Genomic DNA, 23,722 nt, shown 5'->3' on the forward strand with positions numbered 1-23,722 from the left:
GAGAGGGAGCACAGTGTAATGCCAGAGAATTCCCAGGAAGACCATACTCACCCCTTGGGAATGCAGATACTCCACTGTTTTACAGATCATGTGCAGGACTGAACTGGCTTCCCTCTCTGAGAAAAACTTCTGTCTGAGGATTTTATCCAGCAGCTCCCCTCCCCTCATCAGCTCAGTCACCAGGTACACGAACTTCCCGTCGTCGTACACCTTCCAAAGCAAACGTGGAGAGGGGATTAACCAAAAAGTGCTTCCGGAGCTTCCCTTTTGTGCTTCTACCATCAAGAAGCAGGGATCAGCAGAGGTGGCTCTGGGGGTGCTTCCCCACCCCAGAACCATGGAATATCCTGAGTTGGAAGAGACCCACAAGGATCATCAAAGTCCAACTCCTGGCCCTGCACAGGACAACTCCAAGAATCCCACCCTGTCACTGACAGTGTTGCCCAAACACTCCTGGAGCTCTGGCAGCCTTGGGGCCATGACCACTGCCCTGGGGAGCCTGTCAGTGCCAACCACCCTCTGGGGGAAGAACCTTTTCATAACAGAGACAGAGTGACACATTGAGCTGGGCTGTTGGGCCACCTGTGCTGGAGCTGAAATCTGCTCCCTGAGCAGCCTGCACTTCCTAGACCAAAACACAGGGAAGTCATTCAAGCCACACTCACATCTTTCAAGGTGATGATGTTTGGATGCTGCCCGTACCGCAGCAGGATTTCTATTTCCTCAGAAGGGTCTCGCTTGCTCTTGTCAATCATCTGCAGGAGTAGGGAGAAGCAGGATTAGTCATAACAGGGTGAGAAGGGGGCCAGGACAAAGCACACAAGCTGAGTTTGGGGCCTTGCAGAGCTCCTGTGCCATATCTGCTCCCCTGCTCTCTGTAGCAGCTGGAGAAGGGGAAGTTGTGTTCCTAATCCCCAAAGTTTTATGTCTGTTGTATTTGTTAAGATCTGGTGTAGCCACAGCTTTGCAAGCAAAGGTGAGATGCTCTCCTCCCTCTGAGGGAAGAGAATGCTGCTCCCTGCTATTCCTGGGGAAGTGCAGGTACATGCACAGGAGCACAGAAATTGTCCTTTTAGGCCCTACACGAGCAGGGAAAGCGATTTCACTCCTGGATGTTATTTTGCTCTTCGTGGGATGAGCAGAAATAGAATCACAGAATGGTTTGGGTTGGGAGGGACCTTAAAGAACACCTAGACCAGGCTGCTCCAAGCCCTGTCCAACCTGGCCTCGAACACTTCCAGGGATGGGGCAGCCACAGCTTCTCTGTGGGCAAAAATCTAGCAGGGGAGCTCAGTTCTGAGGGCAGGGCTCTGACCTTGACTGCGTACTCCATGTTGGTGGCTTTGTGGATGCAGCGTTTGCACACGGAGTAGGAGCCGACGCCGATCACCTCCTTCACCACGTACCCGTCGCTGAACTGGACGTTCTTGCCGTGCAGCTGCTGCAGGAGCAGAAAGGAGAGATGAGCTCTGAGGGTTCAGGGAAGGGTTTGTGCAATGTGATGAGTTAACTGGCAGAGCTGGCAGACTGTCTGCTACATCCCACAGCTTCTCCTCCCGGCTGGGAGAGGGAGGAGAAGAGAGCAAGGCAGATATAGGTCAGTGGGATAACACTGTCTGCTCTGAGCGCGGTGTGTTTGGGTGGCACCTTCAACCCACAGGCATTTACAGACCCCCGCCAGCACAGATCCACGTGGGGAGAGGAAAAGCCACAGCCCCGCGTTTTCCTGCCAACCTGTGCACAGTGTGGCAGTCAATGGAAATGAAAGAAAAACAGGATGCAAGAATTCCAAACAGACACCGCCTCGGGCTTCCTGTCAGAGCTGCTCTGGGCGGCACAGACCTGGAGTATCTCTGCGCTTTCAAACAGCTGTTCCAGTGTCTCCATTTCTCACCTGCACAACCGAATGCAGGGGTGGCTGGGCAGGTTTCACCTTGCCATCCTCCATCAGTCCGGTCGCCACGAAACTGAAGCCTCGGAAGAGCTGGTGGGCCCCCGCGCTGGGGGGGACGCCCGGGGAATCTGCAACAGGAGTGGAAACACAGCGTGAAGAAGGCTGGTTCTGCAAGCCTTCCCCTCGCTCCCAGGAGCTGTGGCTGATGCTGAGTTTATTCCAAACAAGAGCCACACCAGCAGCACCCAGCTTGCCCCTAACACCCCACAGAGAATCATGGAGTCATCCAGGTTGGAAAAGCCCTCTAAGATCAGCGAGTCCAACCATTCCCCCAGCCCTGCCAAGGCCGCTGCTAAACCGTGGCCCCAAGTGCCACATCCACATGTCTTTTAAATGCCTCCAGGGATGGCGACTCCACCACTGCCCTGGGCAGCTGTGCCAGGGTTTGACAACCCTTTCCATGAAGCAGTTTTCTTTAATATTCAACCTAAGCCTCCCACGGCACAACTTGAGGCCATTTCCTCTTGTCTTACTTGTGAGAAGAGCCCGACATCTCTGTGGCTGGGCCACCCTCTCAGTGCTGGAACCATCTGAGCTGGCAGCACCAGCCCGAGGCAAACCTTGCCCTGCAGGCACCAGATGCTCTGCGGTGTTAAATATTAAACCACGGAGCATCACCTCACACAGGAAGCTCTGGCTTTTGCGTGAAGTCACACAAACCTTTCGGCGTGCGCGACGTAAATTCTGTGTCAAAGTAGAAGGTGTCGTCTGGCTGGCCCACTGCAGGCTTGAAGGGGGGCTTGATTTCCCTGCGGTACAGCTTCTGCAAAACACAGAGAGTGCTCTGACGGGTGCAGCCTTCCAGAGGGTGCAAAGGCTGGCAAGGAAAGAGATTTTGTGAAACTCCCTGGCTTAGCATTTAGCTACAGCTCAGCAGCCCGAGAGAGGACTTCTCGGCTGGTGGGTTGCTTTTGAGTCAGTTTGTGGAGAAATATTACGAGTTACCTCATATATTAAATCAAGAAAATAAGTGTTCTACAGGCAACTTGCCCCCACTCCAAGTGCAGCATCCATAAAGTATTTTCCTTGACAGGCTCTCCCACCTCCTCCTAACTCCCATTAGGGTTTTGCTGACACGTATCTCCCCAGGGATGGCCAGAGGAGATGCATTAGGAGGGCATTCATATCCCAGAACTCCCACAAGTGCCTTTTAAAATTGCTTCCTGAAGCAAAAATTGGAAATAAGCTTTACTGGCATTGCTGGAGGGTCAGTCTAGCAGCTTGCAGGGACCTTGGAAGTATTAGGAGTGATCTTCAAATCCCTTACCGAGTAAGGGAAAACAGGGAAGAAACAAAACTGTGTGGCAAAGTAGGGAGTTGGCCAGAAGCAGTTGGGAAGTGCCAGTTCAGTGATTGCCCTGATTTCCTCGCCAGGAACGTTTCCCTGGTTCCTTCCCACTTAGTGCATGACAAACCTTGTGCCAAACCCCAATTAAAACCTGCGCTTCTCTGCTGACAGATGAGTAAATTCGATCTGAGGTGAGGTGACAGGCAACCCAAGTATGGAACAGTTCTGTGACAAACAGAATTTTAGTTTCGGGAAGGATTATTGGAATGGATGGGGACAGGGGCTGGTGGCTCTCCCGTGGCTGCTCAAGCACCATGACCACGCTATTCCTGCTGCCAGAAGTGAATTGCTGGCGCTGAATGGTGGAGAAATCTGCTTTCGTGTTTCCAGTACTCACGTTCCAGTCAATGGTGGAGTAGAAAGGATGGCGCTTGATCTCTTCTGCCCCATCTGGTCCAGAACCTGCAAGATGCACCACGGAGCACGTTGCACTAAACCCCTGACAAAGTGAGGGTGACACAACACAGCCAGGGGTGATGGAGAGCTTGGCTGCAACTAACCATTAACTGAGCACAAGTGTGAGCACGCTGCTGACCCAGGAGGGTGAGAGAGGCCCCGATAGGGCATCAGGTGTATTTAGAAGGAAACAAAACATTTGTCTTACCTAATCTGTTGGCTGGATTCCTCTTGAACAGGGCTCTCAGGAGGCTCTGCGCCTCAGCACTCAGGAACTGTGGCATGCCCAGCTTCGCTCTGGGGAGGAAGTTTTGCAATCAGCTGCAGGTTTAAAGAAGTCAAGCCACAAGCTGACTGCAGCACCTCCACCCCCAAAAAGCACAGTCATCCCCTTGGCATTTACACTGCACCCTTCTAACTAACTGTTGGTAGGAAACCGCTTGCCAAATAACGCCATTAAATTGCGAGAGCCCCCAGATTGCAACACGGCTCAAAAAGCAGCACCTCCTATGCAGGCAGGAGAGAGAAACTCCTCTTACTTGAGGATGAGGGTCATGGTCTCCTTACGGTCCTTCCCCTGGAAGGGCAGCGCACCGGTGAGCATCTCAAACTGGGAGGGAAAGAGAAAAAGGGGGGGGGATCACGTTTGGGCAAGGCTGAGGGTTGCACAGATCTCACTGCCCCTTCATCTGCTCGTGAAAAGCTTGAGGGATCCCAAGCCTGGCTCTAACAGAGCTCACAGGCATCGTGTTTTCTCAGGAGGAGCTTCGGATCACAAGGTTTGTGCAGCGGGAACACGTTCGGGCCAGCGCCGGCTCCTGCGGGAGCCCTGGGATTCAGCAGCTGCCAGATGGTGGCACCAGATCTGCGCGGACACCACATCCCGGCGCTGGGGTGGACACGGACACCCCCACATCCCAGAGCTCACCGGGACAGCCCCCTCGGGAGCGCTGCCTCCCACGGGAAACCCACCCAGCTCCTGGCTGGGCGCCGGGACAGCCCCTTACGGAGCCCTTTGGGGAGCGTGGGGAACACCCCAGGTCAGCAGGTCTGGCAGACACACAGACCCGTGTCCGGGTGTTCCAGAGCTGGAGCAGCTGCTCCTCCCAGTGCCCGCAGACTCTGGCTGGGTACCTACCATCAGGACCCCGTAGGACCACCAGTCAGCACTGTGTGAGTGGCCCTGGCGATTCACCACCTCTGGGGCCATGTACTCCACTGTCCCACAGAAGGAGTAGGCCTTCTTCTCGTGGTCTATGGCCTCCTTACTCAAGCCAAAATCTACACAAGAGAAAGCCCGTCAGCACACACACCCACGTGCCCTGAGCAGTCACACAAGGAGCTCCATACTTCAAGAACCGACCTTGCAGGAGCCCAAGGCCTTGTGGAGTCCCTCACCTGTGAGTTTGATGTGCCCTTCTTCATCCAAGAGGATGCTACAGCAGGAATGGAAAAAACAAGTTGTTACAGTCTGCAGTGAGGGCTGGTGAGAACAAGCACTGCAGTGGATGATCTGAGGTGCTGCCAAAATCCAGAGGAGAAAGTTATCTGTCCCTTCTCCCAGTGCTTTAAGCTCCACCACCAAGACATAAGAGGGACCAGGAGCAGCTCCCTTCTCTCTACATCCTCAGCTTCACATGGAACAAATGACCCACACAGGTTGCACTCGCTCTGATCCCCACATACCCCAGGCAAGGAGAACCAAGCCATGCAGAGGCCTAGCCTGGTGCCTCCTTCCCCCAAAGGCTCTCAAACTGCTTAAAGCTGGAGCCCAGAGGCTGCCAAGGATTGCTGTTCACACACGTGGTGCACATATGCTGCCTCCTGGCCACAACCACTGATCTGAGGAGAGGCAGCCTTGGATTGGCACTGCCACCTCTCATCTGCCTGGCCCTGGGCCATCCTCCAGCCCTGCCTGTGTGGAGGGCTGGCTACAGGCTCGGGGCTGGATGCAGGACTGGGATCCCTGGCTCAGCTGGGCCACACGTACTTCTCTGGTTTGAGATCCCTGTATATGATCCCCAGGCTGTGCAAATGGTCCAGTCCCAGCGCCAGCTCCGCCAGGTAGAACTTCACGTCCTCCTCGGTGAACATGACCTGCAGGGAGGGACAGGGAGAGGAGAGGTGCTGGGGTCACAGCGCCAGCAGTGAGACCCTTCACGTCCATGTTGCTCCCTCCTGCTGTTTCTAAGTTTCCCAGAGTTCACCCCCATTCATGGAATGACAGAATGGTTTGGGTTGGAAGGGGGCAGGGACACCTTCCACTAGCCCAGGTTGCTCCAAGCCCTGTCCAACCTGGCCTTGGACACTTCCAGGGATGGGGCAGCCACAACTTCTCTGGGCAACCTGTGCCAGGGCCTCCCTACCCTCACGGGGAACAATTTCTTCTCAACATCTAGTATAAATCTCCCCTCTTTTAGTTTTTGTTATTAACATGATGCCCAGCAGAAGCTGCTGCAGAGGTGAGACCTGCTGCCTGTGCTGCTGCTTTCCTGCCAGAACACAGGATTCCCAAAACACCCTCTCCCATTGCCAGCTGTGGACTAGCAGCAGGTTGGAGGTTGTTTCCACCCCTCTCAAGGGTGAGTCCCTTCTCCAGGCCATTAAGCACAGATGAACTGGGAGCCTCAGCAACCCACCGAGATGCCAGAGCATACCCACCTCTTTGGAAAGCCGAGTAAAAAGGTCACCTCCTCTGAGGAAATCCAAGATGAGGTACAGCTTCCCCTCTGTCTGGAATGCTGAAACACAAGCCAGAGTGGGAATCAGACCCCTCCACTGAGGGAAGGCTCCATGGTGTTCCATTAATCACTTAAATCCCAGTGGCTCCAGTTGGGCAGATGCCCTGCATGGTTACTGGGTTAAACGCAGGTAGGGCTGATATCTGAGGTAAAGGAGATGGCCTGTCTGTGCTGCTGAAATGGGAGCTCACCACAGCACTCTGGCACTGCAGAATATCCTCCTTTTATGGGGGTCTGGTTCCCTTCCAGCCCTACAGAAAGGGCTGTTTTCCCAGGAGAGGCACTGGTCACTTCACAGCGAACAAAGCTGACTCTAGCTTGACTAGTTAACTCTGCTTTCTCAGTTTCTCCTGATTTAATGTTTTAATCCCAAGGATTTGATGTTTCAACCTCTTCTCCTGGTCTGTTCTCTGTTCCCCATTCAATAGCTGGAGCAGGCACAGGACCACAGACCCTTCCAGGAAAGGATTTGTGTTAAGGGGATTGCATTTAAAAGCAAAGAGTCTGTTGGAGCCTGCAGCCCCTCTCCCAGCATCCCAAACAGCCCCACACTCACCATAGTGGAGTTTCACCACAAAGGGATGGTTCACATCAGCCAGGATGTCCCTTTCTATCTTTGTCCTTAGTCGATCACGCACTGTGGGAAGACAGGAACAGCTCAGACACAGAAAAAGCCTCAGAGTGCCCCAGTCTTGTCCTCAACCTTAAGCCCTTGAGCACCAAGCACCAAGCAGATGGAGAGAAAAGGAGGATGTTTGGCTGGGATAAAGATGCTCCTCTTTTACCTAAACCACCCCAGGACTGCTGTGACATTTCCCCAGCGCTCTTTAAGTCAGGGAAGGGTCAGAGCATCACAGTAAGAGTCTCCTTCCTACCTTTCAGTGTTGCCTTCTTAAGCACTTTCATAGCATAGAGGTGGTTGCTGTCTGGTGGTGTTATTTTTCTCACCAAGAAAACCTGAGGCAGAAGAACAGCACATTCAGCAAGCACTAAACACTGGCAGTAGGAGCTGGATGCCTCCCAAAGTGGCAGACCTCACAGTAACCCTAAAAAGCAGCTGTACCTCCTGCGAAACCCCACGGGGTTTTCAGGGAAGTGCTGTGTGTGGACTCCTCTCACCCCCCACCTCCAGCCATTGCAGCATTTGTGTTTTCATACTGCACTTCCCTCCTCTTGCCTTCCACACCTCTTGCTCACTCCTGCAGCTCCTGTGGGGCTCTGGCTGATTCCTGGGAGCTGTGACTGGAAGCACTGATGCTTCAATGTACCACAAATCCTGCTGGTTTGTCAGTCAGATCAACTCCTTATTATTCAGGTCCTGCATCCTCTGGATTTTTGCCTCCTTCCTTCCCCTGGTGTCTCATTCTACCTGGTTTTAGGCAGCTTCAAAAACACACCACCTGCAAGTGGTGGCCTTGGCAGTGTTACTGGTTGGACTGGATGATCTCAGAGATCTTTTCCAACCCAAATAATTCTCTGATTCTACAAAGCCACTGCTGCATTTGCCCAGGAAACAGCACACAGTCCTGTCCAAGCCCCCACTGTCAGCTGATAACTGATTGACATGAAGCTGATTTAATGTGCCAGCAGATGGTCTGTAAGAGACTGTGGATTATTTACATGCTGAAATAGATAAGAGCTACAGGCTACTTCCTTCCTGCTTCACAGAAGGGAAACTGGACCATAAACAGGGGCTAGAACACAGTTCTGAGAAGGGAGGAACATGCCTGAGCCCTTCAAGCCCTCAGTTTGACTGACAGTTTGGCAGGCAGCTGAAGAGCTGCAGGAGGCCCTTCTGCCCTGTGTGACACCTGCATTCACAAGCAGGACATTCCTGCTCTCCTCCTGACCATCTGCAAAAGGAATTACAGGGCAATTTGGACATTCAGGCTGGCCCTTAGGAAAGGCATCACTACAGTCACCTTCCAGGTTAGAAGCACCCATTTGCTCAGTTGGGCTCATCCATCAGATTTTCACAGTCCAGTGGGAACCAGGAAAGTGGTTTTGTTGGGAACAGTCCCTTCTGTCATCAAAATCATTTCTGTCATGGCATATAGGAAAGAGTGATCTCACCTTGCCAAAGGAGCCCTGTCCCAGCACCTTCAGCAGCTCAAACTGCGAGGGATCAGCCTTCTCAGAGCCTTCCTTCACATGGTGTGTGATGTTGAACTCCTGCACGACACCTTCTCCCTGGAAAAGAGGGGACACGGTTGGCCGGGACTCCTGATCAAGGGAAGGCAGCCCTATCGGATTATGGAACAAGGGTTGTGGCTACAGACCCCCAGTAACCACGTCTGAGAGAACCATGAAAGCTGGTGCTTGTCACAGGTATCAACATCTGGAATAAATAAGTCAGGGGCAAGCAGCACCAGGCAGCCTTGGCCAACTCCCCCTGCTCTCCCCACGGCTCCGCTCACCGCGGGTGCTTTGAACTGCATTTCAGAAGAGTGCTTGCAAAGCACCTTCCTTTTTAAGGCACTGGTAGCAGAAACGGGAGTGTTTATGCCACTAAAAATCCCACAACACACACACACAAAAAAAATACGGCACTGTTGTCAAAACAGGGCCAGGGCTGGCAAAAATCAGACATGTTGGAGCCCATCTGCTCGGCAATCTGAGCAACTCTGCAACATAAGTCTTAGTGCATCTTCAGCACATACAGATGATGCTTTAACAGACTCGAGGCTTCAAGAAGATTGAGGGGAAGCCAAGGTCTCTGGCACATGTTTTGTTTAAAACACATTATTTTACTTATAAAAAAAAAGGAAAGAAGAAAAAATAGATTTAATCAGCATGAATAGAATAAACTCATCAAGGGAGCTAGGCCAGCACTCCAGCACAGCCACAGACCCTGAGGTGATGCTACAACACCTCCTGTTCCCAGCAAACCTTTTCCATACCTCTGATGACTGAAGCCCCCAAAAAAACCACCTTGTGCTGCTTTCTATTGCATCCCAAATACACTGAGACTTTTTATAGTAGTAGTCTTCCATCTGTGCCTTTTCCTCTACTTCTCTTTATCATACCTAGTCAGTATATCTGAACTTGGATTTCCTCTGAGCTTGACCTGCTCCAGCCCCTCTCCCACAGGGCGGGCTGGACTCAACTTCCCACTCCTACAGACATGACTCTTACTCAGGCCATAAATCCCTTGTAGCTGGACATCTTGTAAGGGCAAGTCCAGGCTCCTCAGCACTTCCCTCCCACGTTATCCAGTGCAGATATGGAGGTTGCTTTTTGGACTCCAAGGCCAGCAATTATGTTTCAAAGTGCATTGAGCTCGGTTCTCCCTGACCCTTGGGCAGACGTGGCCATCAGAGGCTGCAGGAAGCTGCAACCACTACTCCAACTTGCGGAGTTGGGGGGACAAAAAAAAGAAATTACACTTTATTTACTAAAGCTACTCAGACACTTGGTCGGGAACCACCTAATCAAAGCAGCTTTTAAACCCAACAGGAACCAAGTGCCAGGCCCTGCCTCTCCTCTGCCCCAGCCCACTCCCCACCCTCCCAGCGCCTGCGGATGTGGTTGCCCACCTGCACTGAGCACCCACCCTTCCCTCCCCGCTCCCAGGCTGGGCTTTTCTCTAGCTTAGGAAGTGGCTCTGTTCCCATGGTGGTGGCTTTGCTCTCTGCTGTGTTCCTCAGACACTCAGAGCTGGCAGAGGAGCCCACACTCCCGAGGGGTGCAGCAGGGACAGCCTGAGCACGGGGAGGGGGCAGAGGCAGAGGAGCTCCCTGGTGTTATCCTGCCTTTCCCTGGCCCCAGTGATCACAGGGGAGAAGGATCCTATAATCCCTGCAACAACATGTTTTCGTGTTCCTTATGATCTCCCGCTTAAAGCAGCCACTTTGCATTTCTGGTTTCGTTTGGAGGCTTAGTCCCTGCAGAAAGCTGCCATGAGAAACAGGTTCCCACCTCTAGTCAAGAGCTGGAGCAGGAGCCAGTTAAGAGGTCTCCTCCTGCTAGTCCGGCTCTCCAGGGAGTGACCCCACAGCAGGAAGAGACTCGGGGAGGGGACCAGTGGAAGCTGTGGGTTCTTCCCCTCCCTTCATATTCCTGAAAACACTAAAGAAAAACCAGTTCTGCACAGCATCAGCACCTGTATGACCACACATGCTTCACCCTGTAGCATCACACACCTATGCTGAGAGGAACATTTAAAATGAACTCCTGTATCCAGCTCTGAGGCATCTGGACCCATCCAGGACCCATTAGGGAGAAATTCCTCCCTGTGAGGGTGGGGAGGCCCTGGCACAGGTTGCCCAGAGAAGCTGTGGCTGCCCCATCCCTGGAAGTGTCCAAGGCCAGGTTGGATGGGGCTTGGAGCAACCTGGGCTAGTGGAAGGTGACCCTGCCCATGGCAGGGAGTGGGACAAGATGAGCTTTAAAGTCCCTTCCAACCCAAACCATCCTGTGATCCTCCTGCCACAGCTCCTCTGGAGCAGCAGAGCTGTGTTTCCACAGCTGTGGGAATTCTTTGCAACAGCAAAACCTGGCATGTTCAACTGCAAGTGGTTTCAGCAGCCCAAGCTGCAGCTGAGGGCAGGCAGGGTTTGCATACACAGCCAGACCACACACACCAACGAGGCCAGCAGTGGCACCAGCTCAGACACTGCTGATAGAGACGCTGAGAAACGCTTTGAGGTGCCATTTGGCATCTTGCTGACACAAGGGAGTGTTTCCCTCCCATGGACTCGTCCAGCGGCTTGGAATTCAACACTCAGGACTCTGGCCAGCAGCTCTTGCAGCCTGGTTAGCAGCACACCACAAGTGTCCAGCACAAGAGCACACCGAGACAAGTTTCTTCCAACGGCACCATTAAAAAACCATCCCAGAAAGCAGAGAAAGGGAAACAAGCCAGACTGCTCCGAATATCCCTCGGGAGCATCAGCCAGCGGGAGCAAGGGAAGCAGAGGGAGGCAGGGCCGTGGTACTGACCGGGCTGGTGAGCTGGCTGGGGGCAGGCAGCTGGAGGCTGCAGGGCTTGGCTCGGTGCTTCCTCTGCAGCCAGAGCGTGAGGAACGCCCAGAGGCGAGGAAGTTTAGGGTCGCTCTCCATCCTCCCATCCCGATCCACATCGTCCAGCCCCAGGAACCGCCGCCCCCGCCAGCTCCCAGGGCTTTGGGGGGGGCTCAGGGTGCCGGATGAGGAGATACAGGTGGCTGGAGGCGGTGGCAGATGCGCAGTGGGGACGAGAGACTCGGTCACACGGAGGCAGGTTCACTCTCCCACTCCCCAGCAACAGCTCTTGTGGTTGGGGCTTTTTTCTTTTTTTTTTTTTTTTTTTTTTTGGGTTTCCTTTTAAAAAAAAAAATAATCTCACGGCTCCTCGTTCGTGTTTGGGTTCCCTGGCTCAGACAAGACACTGATAGAAAACACACACGGTCTAGTTAAATTGATTTCCATCTAGTGCTGCCTGAATTTCACGTCAGGCTGTGAGCTTTGAGGTATTTCCACAACAGGGCAAAATTCTGAGAAGCCACTTTTGTCTTTAAAAAGGAAGAGGAAAGCCCTTGAGAACCCACAGAGAAGTGTGACACCACCTCGGAGAGCTGCACATATCTCTGCTCTCACACGGGCACAGGGATGATGGGATTCGGGGTGAATCAAACCCATGACCATCACTGGGATTTGAATTCAGTCCTTCACTTGCATAATGCTGCACAAGACTTCTTGCTGTGGATGCTGGAGTTATCTAAGAACAGCCTGGGAAGGTCCCTGTGAGGTGTTTTTAAGGGCATTTCTGATGCAGAGGTTCCGATCCCACTGTGGCTCGGATTATTGGCAGGACAGAGCAGAGGTTTTAGAGGGCTTGTTTTGCCTCCTTCCCCCTCCAAGACTGTTCCCCTTTGACCTTTCCATCAGGGCAGACAGATGTTTTCCACAGCAAGACCCTGGGGTGTGCAGGTAAGAAAGAAACCCCTCAAAATGAGTCAAAATACGCCCCCACACCTTTGCAATTGGAAATAGCCCCGTGTCAGCGTTATTTCTGAATTACTCCAGAGAGCACAGGGGATGAAAAGGGGATCTTGGTTTGGACCAGAGAGACAAATTATGACTGTCTTGCCTCCTCCACCCCCAGAACGTGCTTTTTGAGAACCGATAGTGAAAGACCCAAATGACTTAATGCCAGCCAGGCAGCTGGTCCCAGCTCCACGGTGGGAACCTCGGTGGCTGGTGAGGCCCGAGGAGCTGGGAACAGCACCGTGCAGCTGCTGGGCACAGCCAGGAGCCCCAAAAAACTCAAACCTCCCTCACCCTGCCACAGTCTAGGGAAGGAGAAACCGTGTCCACAGCGTGCTGCCCGAAGACAAGCCTCACCACTCCCAGGGAAGCCTCACGCTGCTCCAGTGGAGCCGTGTGGGAGAGCAGCCGGCTCCTGATAAATCCTGTCCCAGCCAAGACAATTTTCCACGTTGTGTTACCAGCGTGGGGAGGGGAGCCTCAGAAAAAGACAATATAATCTCCCCCCCCTGCTGTGTCCACACAACTAAAAGTGCCCACCCCAGCAGGGCGACAAGATCAGAAAACCACAGGAGACGCAAACGACAGCACGGAAAGGGGGCTGGTGTGGGGAGGAAGGAGGAGGAGGATGAAGCCAAGTCCAGGATGTCACGTGAGCCATAGCTGTTCTCTGCACCAGCAGTCCCACAGAGCTCTCAGCTCTCAGGGGCGGGTGGCAGGAAAGGGTTTTGTTTTCAGAGAGGTCCCTGACGTGGGACGACCCGTCATGGGACAAAATGCAAATGAAAGGGATGAGTCCCACTGCAACGGGCTCTCTTACCTTGTCTGCTGAGTCCACGAGGTCTTTCTCTATCCAGGTGATGTCGGATTTTACCTGTGGAACAACAGACAAGCATCAGCACAGAGGGGCTGTGATATTCTGTTAAACTTTTCCCGACTAACTTGTTCAGCAAGACCAGGCGAGCTGTTCACAGTCACTGGTGGTGTCCCACCAGCCACTGCTCCTCGGGATGTGATTCTGAGCTGTGTGGTGGCTCCAGGAGAGCAGCTGGAGCCAGCTCCTGTTACATAAATTTATATTGACCGGCTTTGATAAACTCTGACAGAGCGCTCAGGACACGGTGCTGGCACTTGGTTACACATGTCCCCCAAGAATCAGAGCACCAAGGAGAGAGAATTAATTTCTGGCAGGTTGATTAATGTCTAGATCAGATTTTACTCTCTGCTACACCTGGACAAGCTCCAAAAGCATCTGTCCTGGGTCTGCAGAGAAGCTTGGCACCCCCATGGCAAAGACTGGGCTTCTCTCCTGGGCACACTCAGCAGTTTCTAAAGCAACCAGGAGGAACATACTCAAATACCAGAGCTCCCCACATCCCTTGAGGGCAGGGCAGGGCCAGCCCAGCTGCTCTGACAGGTCCCCAGCAGCATCAGAAATGTCAGTTTATGCTGCCTCTGGGGCCAGATGTGAGACTGTGAACCCTCGTAGGGAGAGATGCAGAAGCATTTAAGGGGAGCTCAGAAAAGAACTGCTTCTCAGCTAGGAAATGGCTCCTTCTCCTCCAGTAGACTCAGACTTAAGGGAAGGAGTAAGTTTTTGCAAGGTCAGTCCCCAAGCCTAGTGTATTTTGATGAAGGTACAGAGACTTGCAATCTCATCTGGGTACTCTTTCTCCTGGTTTTTAGATCACGAGCCAAGTTTGAATAGAAAAATCACCCCCCAAAAACCCTCAAATCAGAGGATTTCCTCCGAGAGGTTCAAGTCTTTGGCTGTGGGTGAGATAAAACATGTGACTGCAGGGAGCAAAGGGGGACTCGAGCTGTGACTTCTCTGGTGTTTTCTCAGGAAGTGTGAGAGCAGGATGGAGCCCACAGTGCCAGCAGTGACAACTGGGTGGGCACAGAGTGACCTGGAAGTGGGACAGGAGCTACAGAGAGGGAGAAGAGAAGGAAAAGCAAGCCTTGAGGAACGGGAGGAGCCGCATGAGAACAGTGAGATTAGAGCTAGGAATTAACTGATTTTCAGCTCCAGATCAGAGGGGCCCCTGCAGTCACCTCTTCTTCCTCCTCTCCACTGCTCTGCCCTTGCTGCAGGAGCAGGCAGGATCTCTTTGGGACTGGGAGAAGGTGGCTGTCCTGCTGCTGTCACTGCAGGAAGGGGATGCCAGGGCAGCTGGCTGACACATCCACCAAAACCCCAGCTGAACCCCTTCCTGAGTGAAAAGTGATCACAAAAACCTCAGCAAAACCCCCTCCCCGGGGATCCCACCCACCCACCAGGAAACCAGCTCCTTCCTGGCTCCTTCAGAGCAGGCACCAGACCCTGCCTGGGATGGGGACGGATGGATTTCATTCGCACAAGCACGGATGTCTCTGCAGGTCCATCCCACCAGCACACACTGCTCCTGGGAGCTCCCAGCCACCTTCCATCACCCACAGCATCCAGAGAGGCATTTTACACAGATCCCTGCACTGCTGGGAAATGGTATTTGCTGCTCCTGGAAAATAGAAGGACACCCCCAGCCACCAGCCAGGGCTGAGCCCGAGAGGTTCCCTCAAGTCAGAGGAGGAGACAACTTTTCCAAACTTCCCAATGCTGCCTTCACAGATGGCTGAGCCACCTCAGATCAGGGGCTGGGGGCATACTGAGGGTTTGTTTTTTTTTTTTCCAAGTTCAAAATACGAGTCCTCTTTCCCACTTTCTCCCCCCCCCCCCTTTTTTTTTTTTTTTTGAGGGAGGATTTTACAAGCCAGAAGCCAAGAGACAGGTTTTGTTTTTGCTCGCGTTTTGTCACTTTGCTGGTTGAGACCGTCACATCTAAATGCAAGGAAGAAGGAAAAAAAAAAAAACAACCACCCTGCAAAAGCTCGAAACAGATTCTGCTCTTGGCATTTCCCTTCCTATTCATCAACAACTAACCAGAAGCTGTTTTAATTTCTGTTGCTTCAACACATGCTCTGGGTCCCAAAACACTCCCAAAATCTGGCAGCACCTAGGAAAGACACTTCTTAGAAAGCAGTTGTACCCTCCAAAATGCCTTTTTTTCCCAAAAGAGAAGTTGTAAATTAACCCTGGATAAGGTCTGGCTCTCTACAATCGGGCGATTCCCCGATTTCTCGTGTCCTGCAGAAGAGACAGAGCAGATATTTTATCAGACACTTGCCTCCTGGATCCTTGGCTTGCTGCGGAAGAGGAGCCTCAGCATCTCCAAAGCTTTGGGCTGTTATTCTCCCATCCTTTCCAAGCTGGATCCCGAGCTTTGAGCCCGGAGCAGTGCCCAGAGCGGCACGAGAACCCCGTAGTTATGTCACTGGGATGTATTTTGGGAGTTTTTGCTGAAAGGAAACCGCAGTTTCGTGTGGGGAAATCGCTTTGTGCGGCGACGGCTGCACAATGCAGCGGCCAAACCAGAACACTGGACGGGCTTTACGGGTGCTTAGGCGTGGAAAGAGCCATCAGCAAATCTCAGCTGCCTTTTCGGGAGGATCAGGCCAGTCCCCCGTGTCACACACAGGAAAAAAAGGGGAAAAAAAGGGCGACTTCAGGCACTACACGAGGCAGCAACCAGCAGCTGAGAGTCTCTGTAGTTTCCTTCCTCAAAATTTCCCTGCCCCTGCTCTGAGCAGTGCAAAAGCTGAGTCCAGCAGGGATGCTCTCCCTGCAGGATCAGTGGAATTGCAGCTCTCCAAAGAAGAGGCCAAGAGGAGGCAGCAGCTTCTGGATCAGCACAGGAAGGACAGGAACCTGCTGGAGCAGGGCCAGAGAAGGCCATGGAGATGCTTTAAGGGCTGGAGCCCCTCTGCTCTGGAGACAGGCTGGGAGAGCTGGGAATGTTCAGCTTGGAGAAGAGAAGGCTCCAGGGAGACCTTAGAACCCCCTCCAGTGCCTAAAGGGGCTCCAAGAAAGATGGGGACAGAGTTTTTAGCAGGGCCTGTTGTGACAGGACAAGGGGAAATGGTTTTGTGCTAAAAGAGGGGAGATCTAGATTAGACATAGGGAAGAAGTCTGTTACACTGAAGGTGCTAAAAGCCACAGCTGAATGTGGCTGGTTTCCTGAGGGAACTGGGAGTGCACATGTGGCTCCCTGTTTTCCTTGCTTACATGGAAGTTGGGAGAGAACTGATCCAGAACCACGGGGCTGAAGCCCTTCTTCCCTCTCTGCTCCCCATGTCTGCACTGCCTGACTTGGCCAGTTCCCATCTCTGTCCCTATTAAGGTATCCCTGCCTGTGTAGCAGCAGAGCACAGAGCAGTGTCTCGGTGCAGGATCTGTCCCCTGAGCCAGCAGACAGGGTTGTGCAACCCTCCCATGAGATGTGGGTGTGCAAACCTCATGTGGGGCCCCAAAGCAGCGTCCCAGGGACCTGATACAGCAGATAACCCCTGAGATGGGGCAGGGAATCATTGAGTTATAGGATAGGCTGAGCTGGAAGGGACCTTAAAGCCCATCTCGTTCCACCCCCTGCCATGGGCAGAGACACCATCCACCAGCCCAGGTTGCTCCAACCTGGCCTTGGACACTTCCAGGGATGGGGCAGCCACAGCTTCTCCGGGCAACCTGTGCCAGGGCCTCACCACCCTCACAGGGAAGGACTTCTTCCTTGTATCTAATCTAAATCTCCCCTCTTTTAGCTCAAAAACATCCCCCCCTTTTTCCCCCCTTCCTGTGTAAAAGAGGAGACACTGCCTGAGGGGGGGTGGGTTGGGCACTGGCACTGAAGCCAAGACCCAGCTGTAAACTCTGCATGGACCTGCTGCCACTGGCACCTCAGCACTAGGAAAGGCAATCCCCAAACCCAGTGCTGCCACACACAAATGCTTCCCAATCCTGTAATCCAATTCCATGCAGGACAAACCTCCAGCATCCTCCACCTTCCCGACAGCAGCTCCATAAAACAGGACACTCGCAAGCCCTACAGATTTAAATCAGAATAACCAGGGATTGCCTTTGCCTCCTGCCCAGGATCCAGTTACAGCCCACTGAGCACTGGGAGGGAAGGATCAGGGTTTCATAAACAGGAAGGAGATGGTGTGAAGGACTGCAGCCTGAGGAGAGACAGCTGCTGTCACATCCACAGGCTCCCCAGGTGGGAATGGTGCCCCACGCCAGACCAAGGGGGTGTCCCAGCAGAGATTTCAGCTGCTGCCCAGGAGGCACTGGGTGAAGATGACCTGAGACCCCTCCAGCACAGGCATCTCCTGGGTGATGGAACGTGGGAGCTTCACACTCAGGAATGTGGGAGCCTGAAATCAGTGGGAAGCAAGAGGTGCTGCAGCTCTGCAGGGGGAGCGAGGCTGATGTTTGCTGTTGTGGAGAGCAAGGGCTGCTCTGCCTGGAGCTTTTTTTTTTTTTTTTTTCAAGTGGTGGTTCTCAAAAAGGGGAACAAACAAAGCAGAGAAACCTCCCCAGCCACAACCTGCCCTCCTGCAAAGCCCTTATTTGGGCAGGGCTGGCCCTTGGTCTCATTTGCAAGCAAAGGGTTGGCCAGAACCTCGTCCTTTTGTCTGTACTTTTGTGGGGGATCCCCTCCAGTGCCCCTGGGAGCCCGAGAAATCCTGTGGGGTGCTCGCCCCTGAGCACCTCTGTCCTTCTCTGAGCAGAGACACTGAAGTGAAGGGTTCAGATTGGGGTACCTGTGTCTGAAGGGAGCCACCAGCCCACACAGAGGACAGGCTGGACCCCTGCAGGGGGGTGGGATGGGGAGAAGGAAGCAGTGCCTCAGGGTGAGTCATTTTGCCACAGAAGGAAGTGCTGCCCTCAGCCAGGGCACGGTGAGGTGGCCGTGCCAGCAGCTGCAGATTTGAACTGGTTTTGCTGCCTTCCACCGACTTCCAGGAAATCTGAGCACCCCCCCCCACAGGAAACCTGCCCTCGGGGGGATGCCCCAGCTGCTCTGGGACCTCCTGGGAGCTGAGACGTGTCACCAGGTGCCTGTGCTACACACACTGAGCTGCCACCACCACGTCAGCACCGCCACGCCCCACAGAAATCAAATCAACGTCGCCACAACACCGAACGAAAGTGGAAAATTTACACAAAATCCGCCCCTTGTCCCTCCACCACAACGACAACAGAAATTCCCCCCGATCATTCCACTCCCTGACGTTGCTCAGGACTTGTTTTGCCTCTCTCAAGTGCTATCCTTGTCTCAAAATCCTCGTGAATCCGAGCCACAGCACCAAAAAGGCCATGGTGGGTTGGCCCTGGCTGGATGTCAAAGCCACTCTCTCACTCCCCTCCACAATCAGACAGGGGAGAGAAAATATAACAAAGGGTTCATGGGTTGAGATAAGGTCCAGGAGAGATCCCTCACCAAATACCATCACAGGCAAACCAGACTCAAATTGGGGATATGAACTGAATTTATTTCTAAAAAAGTCAGAGCAGGATAATGAGAAGTAAAATAAATCTTTAAAACACCTTCCTGAGCCCGGTCAGGAGCCAGGTCAGAGTAAGCAGTTGAAAACAAAAGTCCAGCCAAGCAGAACAATTTGTGAGATCCCACCAGTTTCATTCAATTGCCAAAAATAAGAAAAAAAAAAAGGCCACCTGGGAGAATTGGGGAGTTTCACTTGATCTAATTCAGTGGGCATTGCAGAGTCAAGGCTGGGCTCGAGGATTAAACAGCAAGGCCACCTCTTTCAGGCTTACACACACCACACACACACAATTAAAGAAAACAATAATTTGAAAGCTCAAGTAGATTAAAAATCCTCTCTGCCCAAGAGCAGGTTCTGTCCTCCTCCCCTGCACGTGTTCCAACAGGTTTATTCCCTGGACATCCTTCCAGGGCCATACAGTTGCCTTCACTTCCAGGCATGAAACCTTGTGGGCTCTGCTTTTCTCACTCCAGCATCATCCCAAACATCAGGATCCAGCACCACTGCAGGGCTGCCTGCTCGGAGTGAGGGTCTGACCACTGGCTTGCATTTTTATAAGACAGAGTTACTTTTGCATTAATATGTGAAGGCTCACAATGGGAAAAGGGTCAGGGGGAAAAGACAGGAGAGCTCTCACTTGAGCTCCTCAGCCACTTCCAGCCACACTCAGAGCAGGAAAAGCTGCAGAATTCAGTCCTGGGTGTTTCATAAAAGCAGGGAGAGGATGGAGGGAAAAGATGTGCCCGTGCCCCTGTGAGTCACCAAAGAAACAGCAACAGCTTTTGCAGAAGGAGGGAGAAACAGGACAGTGTAAATCTTCGGGGTCAAGGACAGCACTCAAAAAGAGGAGGGAGATTCTTGGAGCAACCCAGGAGGATCTGCAGGGAGAGGAGGCTTCCTCAGCCCTTTGACTCACGCTGAACAAGGGCATTTCCTAACAGACAAAAGCCTCAGGGATGTCAGGGCCTGGGGAGGAAGGGCCACGGCGGGGTGGCTTTGAAGGTGGAAGTCCTGGACAGAGTCACTGCTACAAACACAGCTAAGGAACACCAGAGACTCCGGGAACTGGAACTTCCCAATGAGTGGATAAGGACGGGGGCGGATTCCTGGCAGGAGCTTTGCAGGAAGGGATTACTGAGAGGGAACAGGGCTGCACGTTTCACCCCACACCATCTCCAAGGACTCTTTTATCTGTGCCCTGAAAAACAAAACCAACCAAAAATGAGGGAGGGGGAGGAAATCCAGGGGACACAGACAGGCCTCTGCCCAGTGAGCTGTTGGTAACACTGGTGTCTAGAAATCCTGTTAATCACTGCCTTCATGCCCCAACCCTTACAGGGCCAGAGCAGCCAGGAGAAGTGAATGACCAGCTCTGTCTTGGCATGGATAACACCAGCAGCCTCACCCCATATGGCTTAAAACAAAAGCCTGAGACTCTGAGCATCCTAGAAGCACTCTGCAATCCTCCTCATGGCAATGGCTCTCCACTCACAGAGGCAGCCAAATGCTCAGTGTAAAACTGACTTGCTGACCCTTGGGGAGGACTTTGCTGCCACTCCAAGCAGTGATCCTGGCTCCCCACAATAGGGGTGACAAGCAGATCCCTAGAAAGGGAAACCTTGGACCAAGGCAGCAGAGTTTTACCCCACCCTGTTTGGTGTTTAGGTGGGGCAGTTCCACCTTTTTTTATTCTTTTCATGGTCCCTTCTCTCACCAGCACATTCACTCCTCTTATGTGTCAGACAGTGACCCACATCCCCTTCTGCACAGAAGGATGGAGAGGAAGGAAACACTGCAAAATCCTGGAAGCCACAGACAGACCCAAGCTCCAAACCCCGTCCAACCTGGCCTTGGACACTTCCAGGGATGGGGCAGCCACAGCTGCTCTGGGCAACCCGTGCCAGGGCCTCCCCACCCTCACAGGAACATGTAAAGGCATCACAGTAAAGATGTGATGGGCTCTGTCACCCTGAAGGGGCTGAAGGTGACAGGTACCAGTGTCTGCAGCCACAGGACAGGCTGTGCCACCCCAAAGGGGCTGAGAGCCCAGGGCACCCTGCCACCCCTCGAGCACATTCCAGCAGGTGGCACTCGGAGCATCTTTAATGCCCAAAATGTTTTTTCTGTTCCGAGACAGGACAGAAAGAGCCCGAAGCATCCATTTCATAAACGTTCACATCATAAACACCCCTCTGGGAAGACTCAGCACTCCTAAAACAGGGGGATCTCAGAAACGATTACAAGGGATGAGGGGTTTTCTCAAGCAAAGCCTGAGGGTGAAAAAGGGAGAAGGCAGATGGTGGCTCACACAGCAGAGCTCCCGTCCTTGTGCTTCACAGCATCCTTTTTGATCTGCTCAGTTTTTAACTGACTCATTTGACCAGGGGAACCCAAAATATCTGCTTTATATCAGAGGGAGGGCTCAGGTCCCTTTTGGAATGGAGAGAGCAGAGAGATTCCAGTGCAGGCACCCCCCTCATGCTCCCCACTCTGCTCCCCTCTCCTGGCTGTCTCCAGGGCCGTGCTGGCAGCAGATTCTGAAAGTGTCTTAGAAAAAAAAAACAACCAAACAAACACACTTTCTCCACCCTTTCCAGGCACTACAAGCCACAGCTGGCCAGGATCAGCTGACAATGAGCTGTTTGGGCTGAAGACACAAGCTCAGGCAAAAGATGTTCCCAAACCCCACCGAGACTTCCCGACAGCTCCGGTGCCCCTGCTGTCACAGAGCTGTGAGAGGAGCACTGGGAGCCAGCAGGACTTTGCACCCAGTGAAATGAGATGCCAGAGAGGAAAACACCTTTAGCAGCCAGGAGATAAGGAACTACTTAGTTATGCAGCTTCTAGAGAGCAAATCAGTCTCCATTTATAAAGTGCAAAGGATACAGCCTCCCCTTCCTGCAGCCCTGCACACACTTCCCAGCAAGGAGGAAATGTCTCCTCTCAGCAAATTCCAATCAGCTCGGTGCTTTGCTGGTGGTAAAACCAGGAGACTCCATCCCAGGCTGTCCTAAATGCAGAATCTCACTCTTTGGAACCGGCAGGAAAGCACCACCTTCCACCTGGGTTTTGGTTTTTAGTGGAGGATATGAAAACTCCCTCTAACTGAATTATAAAATACAGCACTGGTTTCACAGCAAGAAGCAGGGCTTGTTTGCTGCCCTTGGAGTTATCGTGGGATGTGGAAACTATTCTCTATCGCAGGAATGCCGGAATTCCACACTCCTCCCACAGCACACGTGCTCCCGGCAGCTTCCTCGCTGCAAGACACACAAAAAGTGGTCTCAGGACTCGCTGAAGCCTTTTCTTGGTGCCTGCCAGGGGCTGGTCTCTGGTCCCAGGGGCTGGTCTCTCCATGCTGGGAGAATCCAGCTCTCTCCCACCCTCTGGGAAGGACACACAGGAGAGACACGTTGCAGGAGAAGTGATTGTCACGTTTTCACGGTGGCTGTGAACTGCAGGAGTGTTAAAAGCTAAAAAAAAAGCCCCGTGTCCAAAACACACCCTGAGCTGTGTGTTACCAACACCCCGGTGAGAGTGCACAGGGTGAGCATCTGCTGTAGCAAAGCCACATTTTATCACTTAATGCTTATAAAAAACACAGATGCAGCCACCAGCCACCCCTTCCACGGCTCAGCTGCTCTGCATGGTGGGGCACGAGACCATAACATGAAGGTCACTATCCATCCCCTTCCCAAGCAGCACAGCATGGGAATTACAGCCAGCCTGAACGCTGGGAACACCGTGGTTTGTCCTCTTCCCCTAAGATGCTATTTTAAGGAGTTTTCCCCCCCACACTCTGTCCATGTGGAGACCCCAGGGGTCCCCTCCTGACCCCAGTCCTGGTGCAGAGCCATCACCTCTGTAAGCAGAGGCACATTCCCAGTGTGTAGCCAGGCCAGCCCAGGCTGTCCAGTTAAACCCTCCCCTCTGAGAGTGGAGATCAGTACAGCCACGTCTCAGAGAGCTTTGGGAGCACAAAGAGATCGTGTCCTCAGTCCCCTCGGTGTTCCCGGAGCCACCAGCAGCCCTGCCCAGACCGAGGTTTTCAGTACAAACGAGGGATAAACACCTTCATTTTCCACATCCAAAGGGGTGACATTTCCCAGCTGTGCACTCCAGGACTGGCAAGGGAAACCCCTTCCTGCCTCAGAGCACGGTTGCAATGAGATCAGTGGGAATTGCTGGGAGGCAATGCCTCTGCTTCCCTCCCCTCGGAGGCTGCCCCAGGCACACAGCGAGGGGTTTTCCTAAGGGCAAAGGAGAAGGGCTCCAGGCAAGGCAGGAATTCTTAGAGAGCTGGGACTACCCTCCCTGGATGGTCCCCAGCCCCGTGACAGCCCCTGGCAGGCAGAATGGTGTAACCAGGGGGGAAAATATTATTGCAGCTTCACCTGGAGCTATGGAAGGAATTTACTGCTCGTGTCCAAACTAGGCTTCACTTCCAAATAAAGCTGAGACTTGTAAAGCTGCAAGAGCTTCAGGCAGATTGCTTGTGTGTGCAGGGAGAGTCACAGAGCCAGTGACCCCCAGTAAACCCAGCCAAGGGGACTCCAAGCTCCCAGTTGCTGGGGTGGGATGATCCAGGGACCCAAGCCCATTCCGATCCCTTCAAAAATCAAATGTGAATGAGTTCTTCTGGTTGAACTCTTCTAGGTCCTCTTCAGTGCCAGCCATCACCACTGTCCCTGGCACAGAGGGAGCTGCCACTGCCACATTCCCTGTCTCCCTTTCCCTCAGTCTGGGAGAGGAGCCCGTGATTCCTCTGGTTCTGGGGAAGTGCTGGCAGAGCTCTGGCCTTGCTCACGCTGCCTCCTGTATCCACAAAGAAATCAGCTTCAGCAATCCTGTGCCCCCAGCTCAGACTGCCAGGAGCAGCCTGGGCAAAGAGAGGGTGGCAGGAGCCTCCCTCACTTCCCTGTGGGATCAGGAGCT

At 53.1% G+C, this 23,722-nt stretch overlaps 1 protein-coding gene across 2 annotated transcripts in view; it reads right to left on the minus strand.

The window, feature by feature from the left end:
* RPS6KA1 (ribosomal protein S6 kinase A1) overlaps positions 1-23,722 on the minus strand; it is a 39,607-nt gene that overhangs the window by 4,877 nt on the left and 11,008 nt on the right. For both annotated transcript variants that reach the window (XM_027740288.2, XM_027740287.2), the window contains 16 exons: positions 13,227-13,280; positions 8,513-8,629; positions 7,315-7,396; positions 6,996-7,076; positions 6,360-6,439; positions 5,689-5,795; positions 5,097-5,134; positions 4,837-4,979; positions 4,238-4,308; positions 3,907-3,995; positions 3,640-3,704; positions 2,615-2,717; positions 1,895-2,022; positions 1,316-1,441; positions 666-755; positions 52-210 (listed from right to left, as the gene is read on the minus strand). In XM_027740288.2, the coding sequence (XP_027596089.1) occupies positions 52-210; positions 666-755; positions 1,316-1,441; positions 1,895-2,022; positions 2,615-2,717; positions 3,640-3,704; positions 3,907-3,995; positions 4,238-4,308; positions 4,837-4,979; positions 5,097-5,134; positions 5,689-5,795; positions 6,360-6,439; positions 6,996-7,076; positions 7,315-7,396; positions 8,513-8,629; positions 13,227-13,280 (1,533 nt within the window). The remainder of the gene's footprint in view (positions 1-51; positions 211-665; positions 756-1,315; positions 1,442-1,894; positions 2,023-2,614; positions 2,718-3,639; positions 3,705-3,906; positions 3,996-4,237; positions 4,309-4,836; positions 4,980-5,096; positions 5,135-5,688; positions 5,796-6,359; positions 6,440-6,995; positions 7,077-7,314; positions 7,397-8,512; positions 8,630-13,226; positions 13,281-23,722) is intronic.

The sequence above is a fragment of the Pipra filicauda genome, unplaced genomic scaffold, assembly GCF_003945595.2.
Source record: "Pipra filicauda isolate LSUMZ 115617 unplaced genomic scaffold, ASM394559v2 scaffold219_size1829416_pilon, whole genome shotgun sequence".
In the NCBI taxonomy this organism is placed as follows: domain Eukaryota; kingdom Metazoa; phylum Chordata; class Aves; order Passeriformes; family Pipridae; genus Pipra; species Pipra filicauda.